Here is a 19325-nt window from a genome sequence, read left to right as displayed (position 1 = left end):
ACCTTCATAATATGAAAGAACAAATGTGTGTCTGAGGGGAAATTAACTTTCATACAGCCAAAAAGGGTGAGAAATTACACCAATATCAGTGGATAAATTGCACTAATGTAAATAAACATAGATGATGGAACATATTCCCTTTTGTTTACGTGATGAACCGCTAAGGGGAGATAAATATTTACCATCCAAACCATGTGTGACCTCTCTGGCTGTAGAAGTGTTCTTCCTAACCAGTCCCTCAACAGCTCTCTGACTGAGCTCCACCCTCACTGGGTCCTCAGAGGAGAGGAAGGCTAAGGAGGGATGGAAGGATGAATGGATAAGTCAGTCAATAAAGTGTAGAGCTGCTGTCTGACAAAATCACTATTTTAGTAGTTCATTAAAGTAAATTAGGCTTTATAACTGCTGAATACCAACTATCAATCACTTAGATCACATATTTTTAGGTAGAGATACATCCTTGGGACGTCCCTAGCCCGTTGAAGTTGACATTTCAAATGGTTAAATTAGGGGTTACAGTTAGGGTTTAGGGTAGAGATGTCCCAAGGATCCCAGATATCATTGACTATAATGTATTATTTTGTTTCTTTTACATAGCAGGTGTAAAAGAAACAGTGGTGTAAAAATTACCCAATTGTCATACTTGAGTAAAGAAAACATTTAAAATGCGCAATGGATTATGGTCTTTGCAGTTTAAAAAATAGCATCTAATTAGGCCAATCTGTATGTGGGGTTGTTTGAGAAGAACGTAATTATCAACACTAAAAATCAATTCTAGCACCTCATCAGGCTCTGTAAATGGCTTCCTTTGATGACGTGTTCCTTCTATTCCAGAGGACAGCAGAGGAACTTCATCGATTCCACTCCTTCATCAATACAAGCAGTGAACATCTGAATTTCACCCTCACCTTTGATGTCCATGAAGCAAGTTACCCGATGGTTGGACGATACTTTTCTCGTCAATCATCTTAAATACTTAAACTGAAAATCAACCAATCCTCCATTGTTAACACAGTGGAAAGGTCAAATGCTTTATTATCTAAAAATGTAAAGTGAGTGGGCTACGGAGATAAATAAAATGGTTAAGTTTAAAAGAGCAAATAAAATATATAAATGTTTTAAGTCCCATTGCAAAGTTACACCTCACAGTTCTATTTTTGGAGTTGTTACATAAAACCAATCAGAATTCAGAAGAATGATAAAGTCAGGTGTGAAGTAATATGGAGGACCAGCCTATTCCCTGTGATGTAAACTACAACAGAAATAACTTAAAATGTAGAACTTCATACTAAACCAATAATTTGCGCTCATGACTTGAGTGATTAAAGTAAACCAATGTTTTGGAAATACATAACACCATCTAACCAACAATCAAAGAATGTTAGCTATATGCAGTTATCTTAGCCAGCCAGCTAACATCAGCTATTTAGCCAACTAGCTATTAGCCTAACCAGTGTAGCCAACCAGCACGGTTATGGTCAGCGAGACCAACTACCGGAGACCAGTTAGAATCCAACTAACAGTAAGCCAAGGTGGAAAAAGTTACAAAACTCCTGTAGTCTAATTCACTGAAAACATGCTGAAAAGCAGTGATGGGGAAACAAAGCTTCCTGGAGCATTGGCTCTTTCCAGCCAATTGTGTAAAAAAAAAAGGTTAATTACTCAAAGCTTTGAGCGACACAGAATTTCGAACAGCCACATTGTTATAGATGACATCCCCCACACGTAGCAGCGAAGCCATTATGTCATATATTAAACCACTGGCCGTGATCGAGAGCATCAAATCCATGCTGCGTTGTGGGTAAACGGTGACTGGCTGACTGATTTATAAATAATAACAAGTAGTTATTTATGATGCAAGGTGATTTGTAAATTAGTCAGGTAGCAGCCACCTGCACTGTCGGCTGCAATGTCGAACGAGCCCAAGTCCAAACCAATCAGGTGTTCGAGGAAATGATTCTTCAGACTTCATTGATCACGTGCTGCTGATAAAGTGACACTACTTTGAATTATACCGTTTAGCGACTTCAGTACATGCCTCATAGCTCCTGTCTCAAACTTAACCCCATTCCTTCTGAAGAAGAGGAGATCTGCTAGATGGAGAAAGAAGCTCTCGTGAAAGAGGAGGAGGAAGAGGAGGCTGTTACAATACAAAAACAAGTAGAGGTTGAGGCTGTTACCGTGAAAGAAGAAGAGAAAGACGTCACCGTTAAATAAGAGGAAGACTCGTTCAGAGTTAAAGAGGACGACGACGTTTCAGTGAAAGAAGAGGAGGGGGAGGTGACTGTCACATCGAACAATGAAGAAGAGGAGGAAACTGGATATCTGGGCCCGGTTTCCCAAACGCATCTTAAGGCGTCCGATAGTTCTAACGATTAACACTAGTAAGTACTGTCTTCAAACAGAGGCACAAACTCTGCGGCTGTTGAACTGATGTTTGGTGTTAAAGGGGAAATTTGCAATTGCTACATCCATATTTGGACTTTTAAATTATTTATTTATAGGCATTGATTCTTGAAGAATATAGCACATGCCTCATGAGCTTAGTTCAACTGGTTACCCCATCAGAACCCCAAATAAACTTTTTTTACTCCAATGTTTAGAAACAATGTAAACCAACACTGTATAGCCTCATAACATGGTTAAAACTATAATGTTGATATCATGGATGGTCAGTCCTTGCATCCATAGGTCTGTCTATGAATTTGAGAGTAGTTACATTTCTCCAGCCCCATCATCTTATTACCAAAACAGTGGTGTAATTACAGCTTTGTTATTGGTTGAACTGCAGATTGGTTGATTGATTGTGTGGCTTTTTTAAAGGGGCAACCTAGTTTTTAAACAAACAAAATGGCTGCCCAGAGTCCTGAGCTGTGTTAGAATACTCATACTAACCGCACTATTTGTGATGTTAATAGAGTATATGGCATGCTTATTGGTCATAGTATGATGTAGTTAGTATGCCAACAGTTCCCGGATGTCGTACTAAATTTGCCAAAATATGACGTATACACGCAGTACTTTAGGGCCCATAATGCAATTCTTCAGGAAATGGGCGTGGCTTCACATCGTTTTCAGATTTGAAGAAAATGGAGGAAAATATGCAGCCGAAGTCCAACGAGAGCGGATACAAATTCATTGCTTTAAATAATTATGACAAATGTTGAGCAATGTAATAAAGTAATGACTTTTCAATTAAGTTATGTTACACGTTATGTTAGCTACACTATCCTTACAAAATGCATAGCATATCTTTACAGCAGTATGTATCGTTATGTGAGCTAGCTACCTAACGTTAGTTGGCTACTTATACATCAAACTTGCCAGTATAGTAACTATATTTTAACTAACTACCCAACGTTTATTGACCTGATTATTCATGTTATCCAAGGGGTCGCGCTCAATGGACATTGTTAATTCGGGGGCATAAATTCTAATTCATAAACTTCTACTCCAATTTCAGAGCACTCTCGTCTGAGTGTACTAAATGTTTATTGACTTGATTAGAGCGCAGAATTGATTAATTTAATAACGCTCAACACCCGTTGAATATGTCCAGGTGTCAGTAAACGTAGGCAGAAAAAGCTCAAATTAAATTGTTGCCAGCAGCACAGTTAGTCACCAACGCTCTGGATAACATGAAAACAGCCTAACCAGCTCTGCTAGGGCAAGTAAAATGTTAAGAGTGAGGTTTTCTCTCATTTGTGTCTAGCAAGCTATCCAACGTTAGCCAGTTAGCTTGGGTGCTTTACTGTCATTGTGAGGTCAGAACGCTTGAATCGACCCTACTCCTCAGCCACATAGTATTAGTTTACAAACAGTGGCGTTATACAAGCTTATGTTTTGGTTTCTGGTGGGGTAATATGGTTGAAACATTTGAGGCATTTATAAGTTATATTCTTCAAGAATCAATGGTTATATAGTAAATGGCTCTTTCTATAATTGCCAGTGTCGATTTCCTGTTGGGTCAAATTGTTAGAGCTGTTGATAAGTCATTGTATAATATTCTGGCAATTCTTTTCATGCCATTACATTAAAGGCGAAAGATTGTGTTGGTGTTGTAAAACAGGAGAGTGAGACCAAATCATGGACGCTAGACAGAGTGTAATCAAGTATAGCAAAAAGGTAGTTTATTGAGTCAAAAGATATCTTGTCCTGCAGTTTAACATGCACGGACCCTATTCCTTTGGCTCAGAAGAAGTCAGCCCAGAAAGGGGGTGCTTAGCCAGAGTTTACAGCAGAACGTATACACAGAATAATGTAGGTGGAGTCTCGTCGTGTTGGTCTTCTGACTGGTCCTGAAGAGTTGGAGGCGGGCCTGCTCTAGCCAGAGCAGGAGCCCCATTGGTGCACAGCAAAGTCTTTTGCTCTTGGCACCCGACCAGTAGGGGGGGGTAGAGTGTCGAGTGTACAGTGCTCATGAAATGTATGTGTGTCAAGGAAGCGTGGATTTAGGGACTGGTAATGTCTGCTTTAGGCTCAGGTGTTTCCTGTCTTTGCAGGAGTGCATGCAAGGGTCAATGTCAGTGAGATAGTTTGGCACTCTAAGCTCGTTAGTGTTGCAGGATGTTCTTTGTAGTTTACAGGGGAGTATATTTGCGTGATGGCAGCTGTGTGTCCTTCGGATAATCATGTTATTGCACGTAGGCTCTAAACTTGACTGAGGACACTGGGCCCAGAGTTATCTGAGGGCATCCGGTTTAACCAGAGCTTTGGTCTGCTAGTAATGCTTGATATTAGATTATTTATATAACAATTGTCTTTTCTTAGCAAGGTGTTGCTCAAATAATGTTAGCTGCTAATCGCTAGTTAGCAGGCTAGCTAGCTTGCTAAATGTAATAATTATTAAGAGTCAGAGCAAACGTAGCTAGCAAATACTGCCTGGTACCAGTGCTTTTGTAGGCCTAGATAAGCATGTTTGTGCAGCGGTATCTTATCAGCGAGGAGTAAGCGAAGTATGAATATGTTAGCTAGCTAGCAGGCTACATGAAGTAAGAAAACAATATGTAATGTAACATCTAATTAGGGTCAACTGGAAACACTGACCAACACTTTGGTTCCTACCATGTCTTCTTCTGAGGTTTATAGTCAGACGACACTCATCAGGTGTATTGCTGCCACCTACTGTACGGGGTTTTAAAAAATAACCAAAACGCAAAAAAAATTGGGATTAACAAATCATGCTAATTACGTAAAATAAAAAATAAACACAAACAAAATTCACTACACTACCCTGAATTTCAAACAAAAATGGTACTATTCATATCCCTACACAGGTTCAGGAACCTGGGAGGTATGAGGATTCTGTGTTATGCAATATAGCCCGTTACCATATATGTAATTTAATATTATCTGCTGTTGGCTTGTGTGGATGTATGTGTCATGCAACATAGCTGTCTTGAGACATTGTTAACAGTTTCAGTGCCATGGGCCTTTCTCATGATGGAAAAATACAGAATAACATGAAGACAGGAACTGTGCAATGAGTTGGGGGGGCACATTCAGAACGTAGTGTTGCGAGAACAAATGGTATTTTGTTAGATAACAGGAGCCAGGTGCCTGATAACTGTATATTCTACACAGCTACAGTGACTGACCGCTGAAGGGCTTAGGGGGCTGGGACCAGCCTCTGCGCCAACAATCAACGATAGGCTGGGTGAGTCTAAACCACGCCCGGTCTCTACTCTGACAGGCCGGCTCGGAAGCAGGAACTACTTCTGTCATCAGAGTATATTATAATATCTTTGTCAGGAACAAGTCAGTTCTCTGTTTTGCCCTGCGAGTTGGGACAGAGAGCCCGTATATACGAAAATTGCATTTACCATTTATTGCTTAGCTTATAAAAAATACATAGCATACAATCGGTGACTCATTGTCATATTTAACCTGATACCAGATTCGAATTGACGCAACCCTGACAATTGGTGACCCTGAACGTATCTGGTGAAGGACTTTGCTGGACATTGGCGTGCCAGCCAATTGGCCGTTACTGTCGTCGGACGGTGTCTCACACAAAAAGACCGGTCTACCAAAAAAAGGTAAGCAGACACCTATTGTGGAATAACTAAAGTTCTGCACATTGGCATTATCCAAATTCATTTTGTGAGAAACCCTGTCTGATGTAAGTTACCAAATTATAATTCCCTATACCTAGTATAAAAATATTATAACAATATAGACAAAACTGTGGTGAATGCAATTTTAATTGATCATCCCTATTTTGCAATGTGTAAATGAAATATACTGAATGAGTGGATAGTCAGGGACTACATGTTATGAATGTGAATACATGGAAATAGTCAGGGACTATTGGGGGTAAATTACCATATGATAACGAATGCAATGTACTAGATAGGTCAGGGACCTGTTGGTTTGCCTGTGGTTGGGTAGGTGTACCTACTAGTGTGATTGTGGGGGAACGGGAATATAACAGTTAAATACAGGTCAGGGACCTGGGTTATATTGGAAATAAGCTAAGTTTGCCGAGTGACTGTGGTACATTGGGTATTAAGTCAGGGTACTAATACCATGTGTGAATGACCTAAGGGGTTAAAGAAGTGTCGGGGACACAGTTCATATGGAATAATTTACCTAGCGTATGATAGTACATTGAATATTGCAGTCAGGGACTGAATATTCCTAGGGGACCCACATTGCAGGATTGAGTGTGTTGAGAAATAAGGTAGATTTATTTTGCTTTTTTAAATTAATTTACACGAGTATACACATAGACATATGTACTAAAATGTTATTAGAAATAGAAAAGGTACTGAAAACGTTGAATTCCACGTTTGCAGGTTTGAGTGATTCAAACTGATGTATGTTTGCAGGTTTGAGTGATTCAACCGTGTATGTTTGCAGGTTTGAGTGATTCAACCGTGTATGTTTGCAGGTTTGAGTGATTCAACCGTGTATGTTTGCAGGTTTGAGTGATTCAACCGTGTATGTTTGCAGGTTTGAGTGATTCAACCGTGTATGCTTGCAGGTTTGAGTGATTCAACCGTGTATGTTTGCAGGTTTGAGTGATTCAACCGTGTATGTTTGCAGGTTTGAGTGATTCAACCGTGTATGTTTGCAGGTTTGAGTGATTCAACCGTGTATGTTTGCAGGTTTGAGTGATTCAACCGTGTATGTTTGCAGGTTTGAGTGATTCAACCGTGTATGTTTGCAAGGTTTGAGTGATTCAACCGTGTATGTTTGTAAGGCTTGAGAGAGTCGAACCGTATGATTATAGTACATTAGGTATTAAGTCGACATACTAATACCAAGTTTGTATGACCTTCGGGTAAATAACAGGTGTGAGACCTAGGTTATGTTTTGAAACGGTAAACGAGAAGTGCAAGGTATTTACTAGACAGTGGCTAGATTGGGACACATTCTAAGGCAGCACACAATTGAACCTGATAATTGATATTGTATTCAAATTAAAACAAGTAATTGAAATACATTAGACAATAGCTAATCAGGAGGCAGAGAAGGTGTTGAAAACATTGAAATCAGCATTAGAGACCAATGGAGGAAAAGATTGGAGAAAGAAAGGAGAACAATTATACAGATGATGGATAGAAGAGGGCAGTATTGCCGCACCCAACGGGCTCCTAGTCGACGGGGAGCCTGGTAGAATGCTGGAAGCGCTGAAGCGTAAAGCATACAAAACCTGTTCCGAGTGGAAACAGGGAGGAGAGCCGAGTAAGGGTAAAATCAAGGAAGAAATGGAGAAGGCTAAATTGAAGGAACGCATAGGACTGGCTATGCTGGAAAAACTCAAGAAAATGTGCACGGATGAAAACCCACCAAAAACACAGGGAGGTAGACTATACCTGGAACTCCCTAAAGTGCCACCACCCTATGATAGTCCACGAATAATGGCACCTGTACTGGATCTCTCAGCGACAGTAAACTACCACAAAAGACCAGAGGATGGCAGCAGTGGACAAGAATGGTGCCTGGCGTCAGAGGGAAGAAAATAAGAAATACAGGCTCTGGTGGAAGCTGTCAGAGAGCTGAGCAGAGGAGTGGCTGAGCTAAGTAAAGTACAGATGGAAGGAGGAAATATGAGCATATACAGCAGGAGTGAAAGTGGATCCTCTGATAATGGAATCAGATGGACTGAGAGAAGCCTGACAAATACCCAAGAGGAAGAAGAGGAGCCGAGGAGAGTATGGAATGAACCCCAAGACAGAAAGGAGGAGGGAGCAGTGAAAATACTGGAACGGACTATGAAAGACATGGAATGGATTGAAATAAGGCGTAAAGAACAGACTAAGCTGAATCAATGCACACCGACATCAGGGCCAGGTGTACATTTCATCAGGCTTGGTACGCAGAGCCAAGGAACCAAGGAATATGAAGATGGTGAAGACACCCCGGGTTGGGCCACCACAGTGTGAACTTGACCAAAGATTCATCTGTGGCGTATTTGAGGGGGGCCTATGGGCTCAACAGTCTGCTCCCGCACACCACACCAGGCGCAAGACCAAACAGGGTGGTGCTTACATGATGCCACTAAGACAACTAACTACCTGGTGGACAAACAGTATACAAACCTTGGGCTCACAGGGACTTGCAGACTCTAGTAGAAGCTCTGCCGCTACCAGAAGAGTCTGGATGTAGGTGGGTGAAGGCCTTTGAGAGCCTGACTGCAGCGGATGAACTGACAGTAGGAGACTGTTAAGGGAATTTTTATCAATGATGACTAATTATGTATACATTTCAATCAGGACTGACTAATCAGAATACTATTATGTTGCTGTATATGTATGAGTTTTCTTTCTTGATCCCAGTGCTGAATATAATGTGTGTAAATGTGGTCAAGAGTTAGAACAATGACTGTCTGTTCCTTGGTAGAAATGAATGAACGAGATCTTCAGACTGGCTAGAATGCTTATCTACACAAGAAGACCTTGACTCATAAATTATATTAAATTGGTAGGGAGACGATGTGGGAAGGCTTGAGATACTGCCTTTGTACCAGGGAGGGAGAAGAGACGGGTTGGTACTGGAACTGATGATGTCATTTTCAGTTTATAACCTGTGGTAACCTGTATCGTGTTCAGTACTCTCGTGAATAAACTCTGCTGATTGACTTTAATTCCTTTAACACAGACATGGTGGCTGTCATGAATAGATGCATGGGGGACCAGGAATGTCATGAACTCATGAATGATGCAGGGATGAGAGCGATGTTTGCCATAAAGAGTCCATTTGATCAATACCGCAATGGGATGTGGACTGCCATCAGGAGGAAATACCCCACTCAACCCAGGCCTCAGTTGATGAAATAATTGACCCTAAGCCAGATAAGCTTGAGATGAAACATCTATTTCTGGAATAGTACATGAAAGGGCTGCCGGATCAGGTGCGCACAGAGTGTGGAAAAGTGGTAGGGATCACTGCGAAGAATGTGATGGAATTCACTGAGATGGAGAGAAGGAAAAAGGAAGGAAGAGGATGAAATAAAGCAACTACAGAATAAAGTCTTTAAGCAACTGGCAGAGTGCCAGCAAAACAGATGCCTCTAACCAGCACTCCTCAACCTGCACCACAACCTTCTGGAGCCAACACCAGTGACACTGTTACTGCTGTGGTGCAGACTATGGCGGGATTGATGACACCCCAAAGGAATGTGTATGGGGGGCAACCACCTTCTACAGGATGGCCAAGCTACAATCAAGATCCAGACAGAGGGGCTAACCTCACCTGTTATAGATGTGGAGGCTATGGTCACTGGGCATGGAGTTGTGGGCAGTCATCAGGAGTAGTCCGGAGAAGAGGTAGGGAACCTTTTGAACCCCAAAGGGGGAGTGGCCAACACGCAGGAACTCGGAGAGCTGGCAGGGTCAGAGAGGGGGTTCACAAGGTCAACAATACCAACAACCACAATGGATTGCAGGTTGAGTTTATTTGGAGAAAGATTTAATGAGTTACATGAAACATCGAGTAAATTTAAAACTAATGATTGGAGGGAGTACATTTCCATTTTCCCAGAGACTTGATATCTTAAAGGGGTACACTCACATATGAAATATTCGTTTTTATTTTCTGAGTCGTCTTAATTAAATAGGTGGAATATTTTGCTAAAGGAATGTTGTTTAATATAGTAAGAAACACTTCTTTGGAGGGGTGGTATGACTTATGACCTCCATTGTAACTGCTTGAAACATATTGGTATTAGACTTCGACAGGGGATGAAAATGTCAGTGAAGACCCTTGCCAGTTGGTCAGCGCATGCTTGGAGTACACGTCCTGATAATCCGTTTGGCCCTGTGGCCTTGTGAATGTTAACCTGTTTAAAGGTCTTACTCACATCGACTGCGGAGAGCGTGATCACAAAGTCGTCCGGAACAGCTGATGCTGTCATGCAAGTGTCAGTGCTACTTGCCTCGAAGCGAGCATAGAAGTAATGTAGCTCGTCTGGTAGGCTCGTGTCACTGGGCAGCTATTGGCTGGGCTTCCCTTTGTAGTCTGTAATAGTTTGCAAACCCTGCCACATCCGACGAGGATTGGAGCCGATGTTCAAGGGGTATATCAATCTCCCCAGGGTAGCAGTAATACGTTGAGAGATTTGTCCACAAAGGGTTACCCCTCCCATATGTGGCTCATTATTGGGATTCATTGCTGATTCCTACCTATAGCTCACTATGAAGTGTCTAGTGATACAGGTAAAGGGCCCTGTTGGAGATTGGTGATTGGTAGTGGAGTCGAGGGAACAAGCAGAGTTGGACAGAGCCATGTTATTATCTCACACAGTCTCTGTGGTTCATATGAACCCCGTTCCTGGGAATTAGATTTGATTACAAATCGTCCCAGTCTGTTACCACAGAAGGGGTCCGTTTGTCCCATTTCCAGCAAGGTTACGAGACGCTTTGTCATTTCCAGAGTCAGTTTATTTTGGTACTGTCCATATGTAGCTTTTTTTTGGTCACAGAATGGCTGAATAAGTGCAACATTTTACCTGGAGCTGACTATTTAGCTTCCCTCCAGGCCTGAGGGCACACGCTCTCTAGTAGGCTTAAATGAAATATACAGAAAATAGGAGTGGCAATATAGTCCGCTATTATCCTCAGTAATTTTCCATCTAGATTGTCAGACCCCGGTGCCTTGTCATTGTTGATAGACAACAATACTTTTTCACCTCTTCCACACTGACTTTACAGAATTCTAAATTACAATGCTTTTCTTTCATAATTTGGTCAGATATACTTGGAAGTGTAGTGTCAGCGTTTGCTGCTGGTGTGTCATGCCTAAGTTTTCTAATCTTGCCAATGAAAAAATCATAAAAGTAGTGGGCTTTGTGATGAATGAGCCATCTGATTCAGTTAATGATGGAGCAGAGTTTGCCTTTTTTCCCAAAATTGTATGTAAGGTTCTCAAAAGCGTTTTACTATCATTCTTTGTCATTTATCTTTGTTTCATTGTGTCGTTTTTCTTTTTATTCAGTTTGTCACATGATTTCCCAATTTGCAGGACGTTTGCCAATCGGTTGTACAGCCAGACTTATTTTCCATTCCTTTTGCCTCATCCTTCTCAACCATACCATTTTTCAATTCCTCGTCAATCCACTGGGATTTAACAGCTTTTACAGTCATTTTCTTAATTGGTGCATGCTTATTAGTAACTGGAATAAGACATTTCATAAATGAGTGCAGCGTCTGGTTGCTCCTCATTACATACCACAGAGCAGCAAATATTCTTTACATCATCAACATAGGAATCACCCTTTTTTATTAAATAATTGAGACACACAAATGACTTGAGTGAACCAGAGATCAAGATAGCATAACCATAAGAAAACAAAACTTTTCCTCCTCCCGCTGCTGCTGGCCTTCGAAAATTCTGAACTTATGCTCCTGAAGTTTCCAGTAATGGGCTACAACAGCAGTCGGCATCCTTTTCCATTTGTAGTGCCAATTTATCTGACCATTTCTACTGATCTGGTGCCAGTTATGATTTTCATAATCACATTTTACTGGAACAGTTTCATTTAATTTATAATAGTCACAATAATTATAAGTCTTTATCTCAATCATTATCTGTGATTAATCTATATTCTATATAAATCAAAACGAAAATGATACAAATCTAAATAACTTTTATTGCCATTGCCAACTATGTAAAAATAGCCTACATAAAGCCAACAAATAAAAACAGCTAGAAAATATCCAGATAAATTTAAATCACATTGGATGCGCCTGTCTACATAGTTGATACAATGTTTCAAGTTCTATCACCTGTCGGTCCGAAACTTGATTTAAAATATTCTGGGCCCTCAGTTTCCCGCGCCAGTGAGTTTGGGACAGACACAGCTGTAGGCTATTTATGTAAGGGATAAGATGTAATCAGGTATTTTATGACATTTCCACTGGATCAGAGTATTACATTTTTCCTTTTCATGTCGAGTGGTAATCAAGATTGAGAGCTGGAAATATTTTACAGATACTTTGAGGAACTATTGTCATTCGCCAATTTATTTTAGTAAGACTTTGTTTACTTGCTGTTTGAGGTGAAGAAAAAATTACTTTGAGAAGCTCCACAAATCATTAGTGGTGGTGCGTAAATACTATCAGACATCCCCAAATAGGTGCATCCCTCTCTGCATCGCTCTCTGCCCTCTGTTTGCTAAAACGCAATTTGGTTGCAGAAACTCCTCCATGCTAATGCGGAAACCGTTAGTTATACCAATACCATAGACCTACTGTAGGACCCATAACTTTACCTAACAACAACATAGACCTACTGTAGTACCCATAACTTCACCTAACAACAACAGAGACCTACAGAAAGGTGCCTATATTGGAGACCAAAAGTTGTCTGGCACACTGCTTAGGATTTCAACAACTTTAAAAACGTATTTCTAGCATACAATCGTCAATGTTACTACTAATGTGAAAACAAGACAAAATATGACTTGTTCTTCACTTGACTGTCTTAAGACAAATGTCAAATAATTTACATTCATTACAGACGTCATTGTTTGTACAACATGATGGCTACGCTGTTGGCATCACCTTTTTACAGTGGATTTTTGATGTTGTGAGCCTTAAACCACCTGTCCGACTTTTTGTTCACACAGGAGAGAGACGTGACTATCGTGGATCCTCTGGGGAGCCTCAACAACCTCATGATGCTGATGAGGCAGAGAAGAGTCTCTCCACCTCAAAACACCTCAAGAAACACCAGCAGAGACCCACAGGGAAGAAATCTCATTGCTGCTCGGACTGTGGGAAAGGTTGCAAATCTTCATCAGAACTTAAAATACACCAGAGAACACACACAGGAGCCTTATAGCTGTGATCAATGTGGGAAGAGTTGTCCTACATCTAGCCAGCTGACTTCACACCAGAGAACACACACTGGAGAGAAACCTTATAGCTGTGATCAATGTGGGATGAGATACTCTGATAAAAGAGCTCTGATCAAACATCAGAAAATACATCCATGAAGGAGTTGTTTCATGATATCAATGAAATAATGCCACAATGTAGAATGTTTTAACATTGTAGAAGTATTTTAATGATGTCACAATGTAGAATGTTTAACATTGTAGTAGGAGTATTTTAATGATGTCACAATGTAGAATGTTTTAACATTGTAGTTATCGTTTGCCCTGTTCAATTGATTGCAGCATGATATGGATATTAGCCTCAGGGGAAAATCCAGGCTCTGAATTGAAAGAGTATTATTTAACAAAAAGTGACGAACAAAAAAAGAGCTGTGTTACACTTACTGCGTTGGTGACCCACTTTAATCAAAATGCAGCACTTCAAAATGTAGCTAGCCGTTTTCTACAAGTTGAAAAAAAATACATGGAATATGATAATTGTTGCAGATGTTTGTGTATATACACATGGACACAGTATAATAAATTGGTATATAATCATTTGTATTAACAATCTAACATCACTCCAGTATTTCTTAACATTCAAATGCTAATTGTCTTTATTCCACTACTGAAGAAGCATGACTCAAATGATATTTCAAACATTCAGCCTGACAAAAGATACATGTTTTATTATTCCATGCCTCACCATTAAGTTAATTATTGCCAATAAATATTAACAATTTGGGGAACATTTGGTTTTGATTTTCATATTTACAATTCATGTAATATTTAGTAATCATAATTATTTATGCCACCAGCTGACCATTTTTGGGTACAATTATATTGACAATGTTTTTAGATATTATATTGTTGTTGTTACCCTTCTTTTAGAATATCAGGATTCATTCTCAGATGTGCCAACCTAAATGCATGACATTGGGGACTGGGCCCAGATTCAACAACATGCCTATCGAGTGAACCCTGAAAAGAGAGAGAAGCTCAACAGTGAGGTGGAACATCCTACCGATATTGCATTGTCTCAAGGGTGGGCAGTCAGCAACTTTTGCGTTTAGCCAGTGTTTTTCACAATTTATTTTGTTCCTAGGGGACGAGAGTTCTAGAAAAATGTGGGGGGAAAATATAGCATATATTTGTTGTCTTAAGGGGAAAGGTGTTGCAGGCTGTGGTTTTTCCATTCATGTTTTGAGGTTGGACTTTATCACGTTTCGCTCGTTAGCACGTAGGACGCACTGATTGGTGTCACCTCGTTAGTCAGTATGTGTTACACCTGTGCTGGCTTGTCCATCTCGTTAGTGGGAAGGTGTTTCACCTGAGCTGGTCCAGGTTCTATTTAAGAGTGTCTGGCCCAGTGCTCCAGTTGTCTTGATAGATGTGGAGAGGCAACACCTTTAGTTGCTCCACCTTTTTGGTTTAAAGATGTTTTCACTTCAGGTTGAAGCTTCTTTCTGAAGAGAGCTTTTATCTTAAAAAAAAAAAAAATGAATACAAACAAGCAAACCTGGTCGGTTCCGGGGATTGGTATAGCAAATACCGTAAGATTTTCATGGACTGAAAAGGAGATGGAACCTTGGGGCAGGGAAACTTTTGGAAGGACCATATTGATGGGATGCCTCAGGATAGAGGTGAAGGAAGTACTCTGCCTTCAAGGCAACCCAAATGAAAAGGGTTTTGATGTGACGTTTCACAAGCAAGAGAAACATGATGATGTATTGAAGATGGCAAAGGAAGCGGAAAGAAAAGGACCCCTGTGCCATTATGCGGTGACCAGCCTGGCAAAGAACAACTTCAGGGTGGTCACCGTAAACATGTACAATCCGCACGTGAAGGATGAAGAAGTGAGGGCCTTTCTGGGGAGATACATGGACAATGTCTCCTCAGCGAGGTACCTCAGGGACTCCCTGGGTTTCTGGAACGGGAGGAGAGGGTTCCAGGCGTTACTCAGGGAGTCCCCGAAGAGTGTGGATGGCTACCTCCATCCTCCGGCGATGTTCTCCCTGGGGGCTGACAGGGGAACACTCTACTATGCACGTCAGCCCCCGTTCTGCAGGCGTTGTATGGCCTACGGCCATATCCTGGCCTCGTGCAGCGCCAAGAAATGTCGTTTTTGTGGGTCGGAAGAGCACGAGGCCAAGGAGTGTGACGAGCCCAAGGCTTGCCACGGGTGTGGCCCAAGAGCACACCTGTGGCGTGATTGCCCGGCTCGTCACAGGTCATACGCGTCTGCAGCTGGGGGGGGAGCGGGGGATGGGGGGAGGAAAGAAAGGACGCGTGCGGATTGCATGGATGGCACAGGGGAAAAGACGGCGCAGGAAGAAGATGGGAAGAAGAATGAGGTGGGAAGAAAGAGGCGAGGAGAAGAAAAGAATGGAACAGAAGGAGAGAAGAAAAAGGGGACGGAAGAAGGTGGAGGAGCTGAGAAGAGGGAGAAGGGGACAGTGGTACGAGAAGGAGTGGAAGAGGGAACGGGGACAGTGACGGAGAAGGAGGGAGGAGAGGGGGTGGGAAGGGGGGGAGATGGGGGTAAGGAGTGGGGGGACAGCCTGCCAGGCTTCCTCGAGGTCGAAATGAGGGATTTGGTGGAGGGGTTAGTGGGGATGGGACGTTGTGTCTCCCCGCTACCTCCTTCACCAAAGAAGAAAGGGATAGAGGGGGAGCTTGGCAGGAAGTGAGAGGGAGGGGGGCATAGAGAGGTTAAAATAGAGAACACTTTTGTAATAATGCAGGGTAGAGTTTTGGGGATAGATGTTAAGTTTAGAGAAAATAGATATAGGTTAATTGGGGTGTATGGGCCACAGGTGGCGGCAGACAGGAGGGAGATGGTGGACTGTCTGGCGCCCCTGTGTGTTACAAACAGGCACTTGGTGATAGGAGGAGACTTTAATATAGATTTAGGGGTAGGCGGTGATAGCAGTGCAGGTGCCATCTCTGGGCTAATGGCTTGCCATGGTCTGGTTGATGGTGGCCTGCACACTACTCCGGCAATGGTCGGTCCTACATGGCGCAACTCCAGGAGGGTTGCGCGGAGGCTCAACTACATTTTTGTATCCAGGTCTTTGGGTCAGTTGTCTGGGCGGCTGTTGCCTGTTTTCTTCACGGATCACGACGGGGTGTTCCTGCAGGTGGGGTCGCCAGTCTGCCTCTTCGGTAGGGGGTACTGGAAGTTAGATCGGGATATACTGGAGGAGCAGGCTTTCGTTGATGCATTTTTTTGTTTCTTTCGGAGGCTTGACGGCCTCCGGTCCATGTGCGAGGGGGTGTTAGAGTGGTGGGATTTAGTCAAGGGGAGGATAAGGGCTTTTATAATAGGATATTGTAGAAGGAAAAAAAGGGAGGAAAGGAGGGAGGTGGATCGTATCCAAAGGTTAATTGAACTCGAGTACGAGGCAGGCAACCTCGGCGGGTCGATTGACTGGGAGAGATTCGCAGCCCTAAAGGCGCAGCTCAGGGAGCTGCAGGAGCAGAAGGCTCGAGCTTTCCTGGAGCGTGCGCATAGTGGCTTTCTAGAACATAATGAGACTTGTTCCGCTATGTTCTTTAAGTCGGTTAGGGCCAGACAGAGTAGGAAGGTAATGAAGGGAGTTAGGGAAGAAAATGGTAGTATAGTAAGTAAACCAGAGGAAATGGTCAGGGTGACAACTGATCATTTCCAAGGTTTATTTAAGGAAAGGGAAATAGATGTAGAGCAGGGAAACGTGTTTTTAGAACACTTGTCCCGGCGGTTGCCAGAGGACATTAGAGACGTGATGGAGGCCCAGATCTCACTGGAAGAGGTTGAGAGCGCTCTTAGGAGGATGGGAAAAGGGAAGGTGCCTGGGATGGATGGGCTGCCGGCTGAGTTTTACCTCAAGTTTTGGGATATACTTGGACCAGTGGTTCTCAAAGTCTTGAAGGCCATCCTTGAGACGGGGGTCCCGGGGGGATCAATGGCTGTTGGTGTGCTGTCACTTCTTTATAAGAAGGGGGAAGCAACTGACCTTGGCAACTGGCGGCCATTGACCATGCTGTGCGTAGATTACAAGATTCTTGCAAAGGTTTTAGCAGACCGGTTGCGCACAGCCCTTCCCTACGTCGTCCACGAGGATCAGACGTGCGGGGTAGAGGGCCGCTCTATAAGATGGAACCTACAGTTGATCAGGGATTCCATTACTTGGGTTAAAGATAGAGGGCTGCCTTTAATGGTAGCAGCGCTAGATCAGGCGAAAGCTTTTGATCGCGTGAATAGATCTTTTCTATTCAGGGTGTTAGGTAGATTAGGATTTGGGGAGAAGTTTATAGGATGGATCTGTACTTTATATGTCGGAGCGGTGTGTCGAGTTAGTGTAAATAGTCACTTAGGTGACGTTTTTGACCTCTCGTCTGGGGTCAGGCTGGGATGCCCACTCTCGGCTCTCCTCTTCGTTCTGTACATAGAGCCTCTGGGGGCTGCCATTAGGGCAGACACAGGGGTGGAAGGCTTGTTGATCCCTGGAAGCGGTGGGCTGCGTGTTAAGATGACGCAGTACGCCGACGACACTTCCTTGCTGTTGTGCAAGGACTCGTGCCTGATAAGGTCCCTTGCCATCTTTGGGGATTTCACCCGAGCGTCGGGAGCGGTTCTGAACCATGCAAAGTCTTCTGTCAAGTTTTTCGGAAGATGGCGCGGTAGAACGGATGTGCCTGGGGGGTTATCTCTCTGTGAAGGGGCCCTGAGGATTCTCGGGGTTCATTTTGAGACCTCCGGCTCAGCGACGCTAAACTGGAACATGCGTATCGCAGTGGTACAGAGGAAGCTAGCAATGTGGAAGGCTAGGTATTTGTCTTTTATGGGCAAAGTCCTGGTCCTAAAGGTGGATGTGTTGCCGTCTCTTTTGTATGTGGCATACATCTACCCATTGCCGGCTTGTCTGAGGAGGCCTCTAGTGAGGCTTGTGTTTCAGTTTATGTGGAGTGGCAGGTGCGAGTGGGTCGCCAGGGCACGCATGATCTGTCCCATCGGGGAGGGAGGTAGGGGGGTACCACATTTCCCCCTCAAGCTGGACGCCATTTTTGTTTCTTTCTTGTTGACGGAGCTTGCTCGTCCGGTTATACACCCGTCCGGTTACCTCCTGCGGGTGTTCTTCTCGTATAAGGCGAGAAGCGTAATGGTGTGGTCTAACGCGGGTCCTCGGGCGGAACAGCTGCCGTGGCATTTTGGCCATGCGGCCAGGTGGCTGCGTGCGCACCCCGAGGTTGAAGTTGCCCGAGTAGGTTTAGACCACAGGCACCTGTACGAGGAGGTCAGGCAGGCAGGGAGTCCTGCGCCTGTAGCGGGCATCTCGTCAGTGGTCTGGGAGGGAGTGCAGGCGCGGGGCCTGGACAACAGGCTCAAGGACCTGAATTGGTTGGGCCTCCATAAGTGCTTGCCGGTACGTGCCATCTTGTACCGGTATAGTTTGGTGCAATCCCCCACCTGTCCAAGATCCTCTTGTGGCAGGGAGGAGACTGTGCGCCATGCCTTCTGGGACTGTGCCTTTGCCGGACTAGTCTGGGCTAGGGCACGGGTAATGCTAGGTGTGGTTAGGAGTGATTTTGTTTTGACATGGGCTAGGCTAGAGAGAGGCGTAGGGAGAGCAAAGGGAACGGATAGGGACGGGTTTCTGCTCTGGCTTCTCATGAGTCTCTTTAAAAAGAGACTGTGGGAAGCCAGGCAGAATTTAGTCAAGACAGGGAGGGATTGGGGGGTGGAAGGGATAGTGAGAAGGGTGGAAGGTGATTTGAGGGGGAAGATGAAGAGGGAGGAGAGGAGAGGAAGTGGGGGAAGCATGCGGCACGGGAGAGGTGGAAAGGGGGTTTAGGGCTGGGAGTGTTAGAGTGAGTTTGGTTGGGAGATAGGGAAAGGGTTAGGTATTGGTTAGGTATGACGGGGAGGGACGATGCTCCCCTGAGGTTTGTTTTTGTTTGATGTTTTTGTAAATATAATTAATTAAGAATGAATGAGAATTATGGTTTTGTAATAGTATGAATG

The 19325-nt window shown here is 43.3% G+C and overlaps 1 protein-coding gene across 1 annotated transcript; it reads left to right on the top strand.

The window, feature by feature from the left end:
* Positions 1–1972: 1972 nt before the first annotated feature.
* On the top strand, positions 1973–17127 carry LOC118965281 (uncharacterized). The gene is made up of 2 exons (XM_090240567.1): positions 1973–2384; positions 13073–17127. The coding sequence occupies exon 2, from the start codon at positions 14821–14823 to the stop codon at positions 16009–16011; it is 1191 nt and encodes a 396-aa protein (XP_090096693.1). The 5' UTR covers positions 1973–2384; positions 13073–14820; the 3' UTR covers positions 16012–17127.
* Positions 17128–19325: the final 2198 nt, after the last annotated feature.

The sequence above is a fragment of the Oncorhynchus mykiss genome, chromosome 7 (assembly GCF_057628025.1).
Source record: "Oncorhynchus mykiss isolate SJ-2025 chromosome 7, ASM5762802v1, whole genome shotgun sequence".
Lineage (NCBI taxonomy): Eukaryota > Metazoa > Chordata > Actinopteri > Salmoniformes > Salmonidae > Oncorhynchus > Oncorhynchus mykiss.
This window is presented reverse-complemented; position numbering and strand designations above follow the sequence as displayed.

Bases quoted from the DNA above. Each gene is read 5' to 3' on its own strand.
- LOC118965281 (XM_090240567.1), top strand. From the start codon at position 14,821: ATGAATACAAACAAGCAAACCTGGTCGGTTCCGGGGATTGGTATAGCA.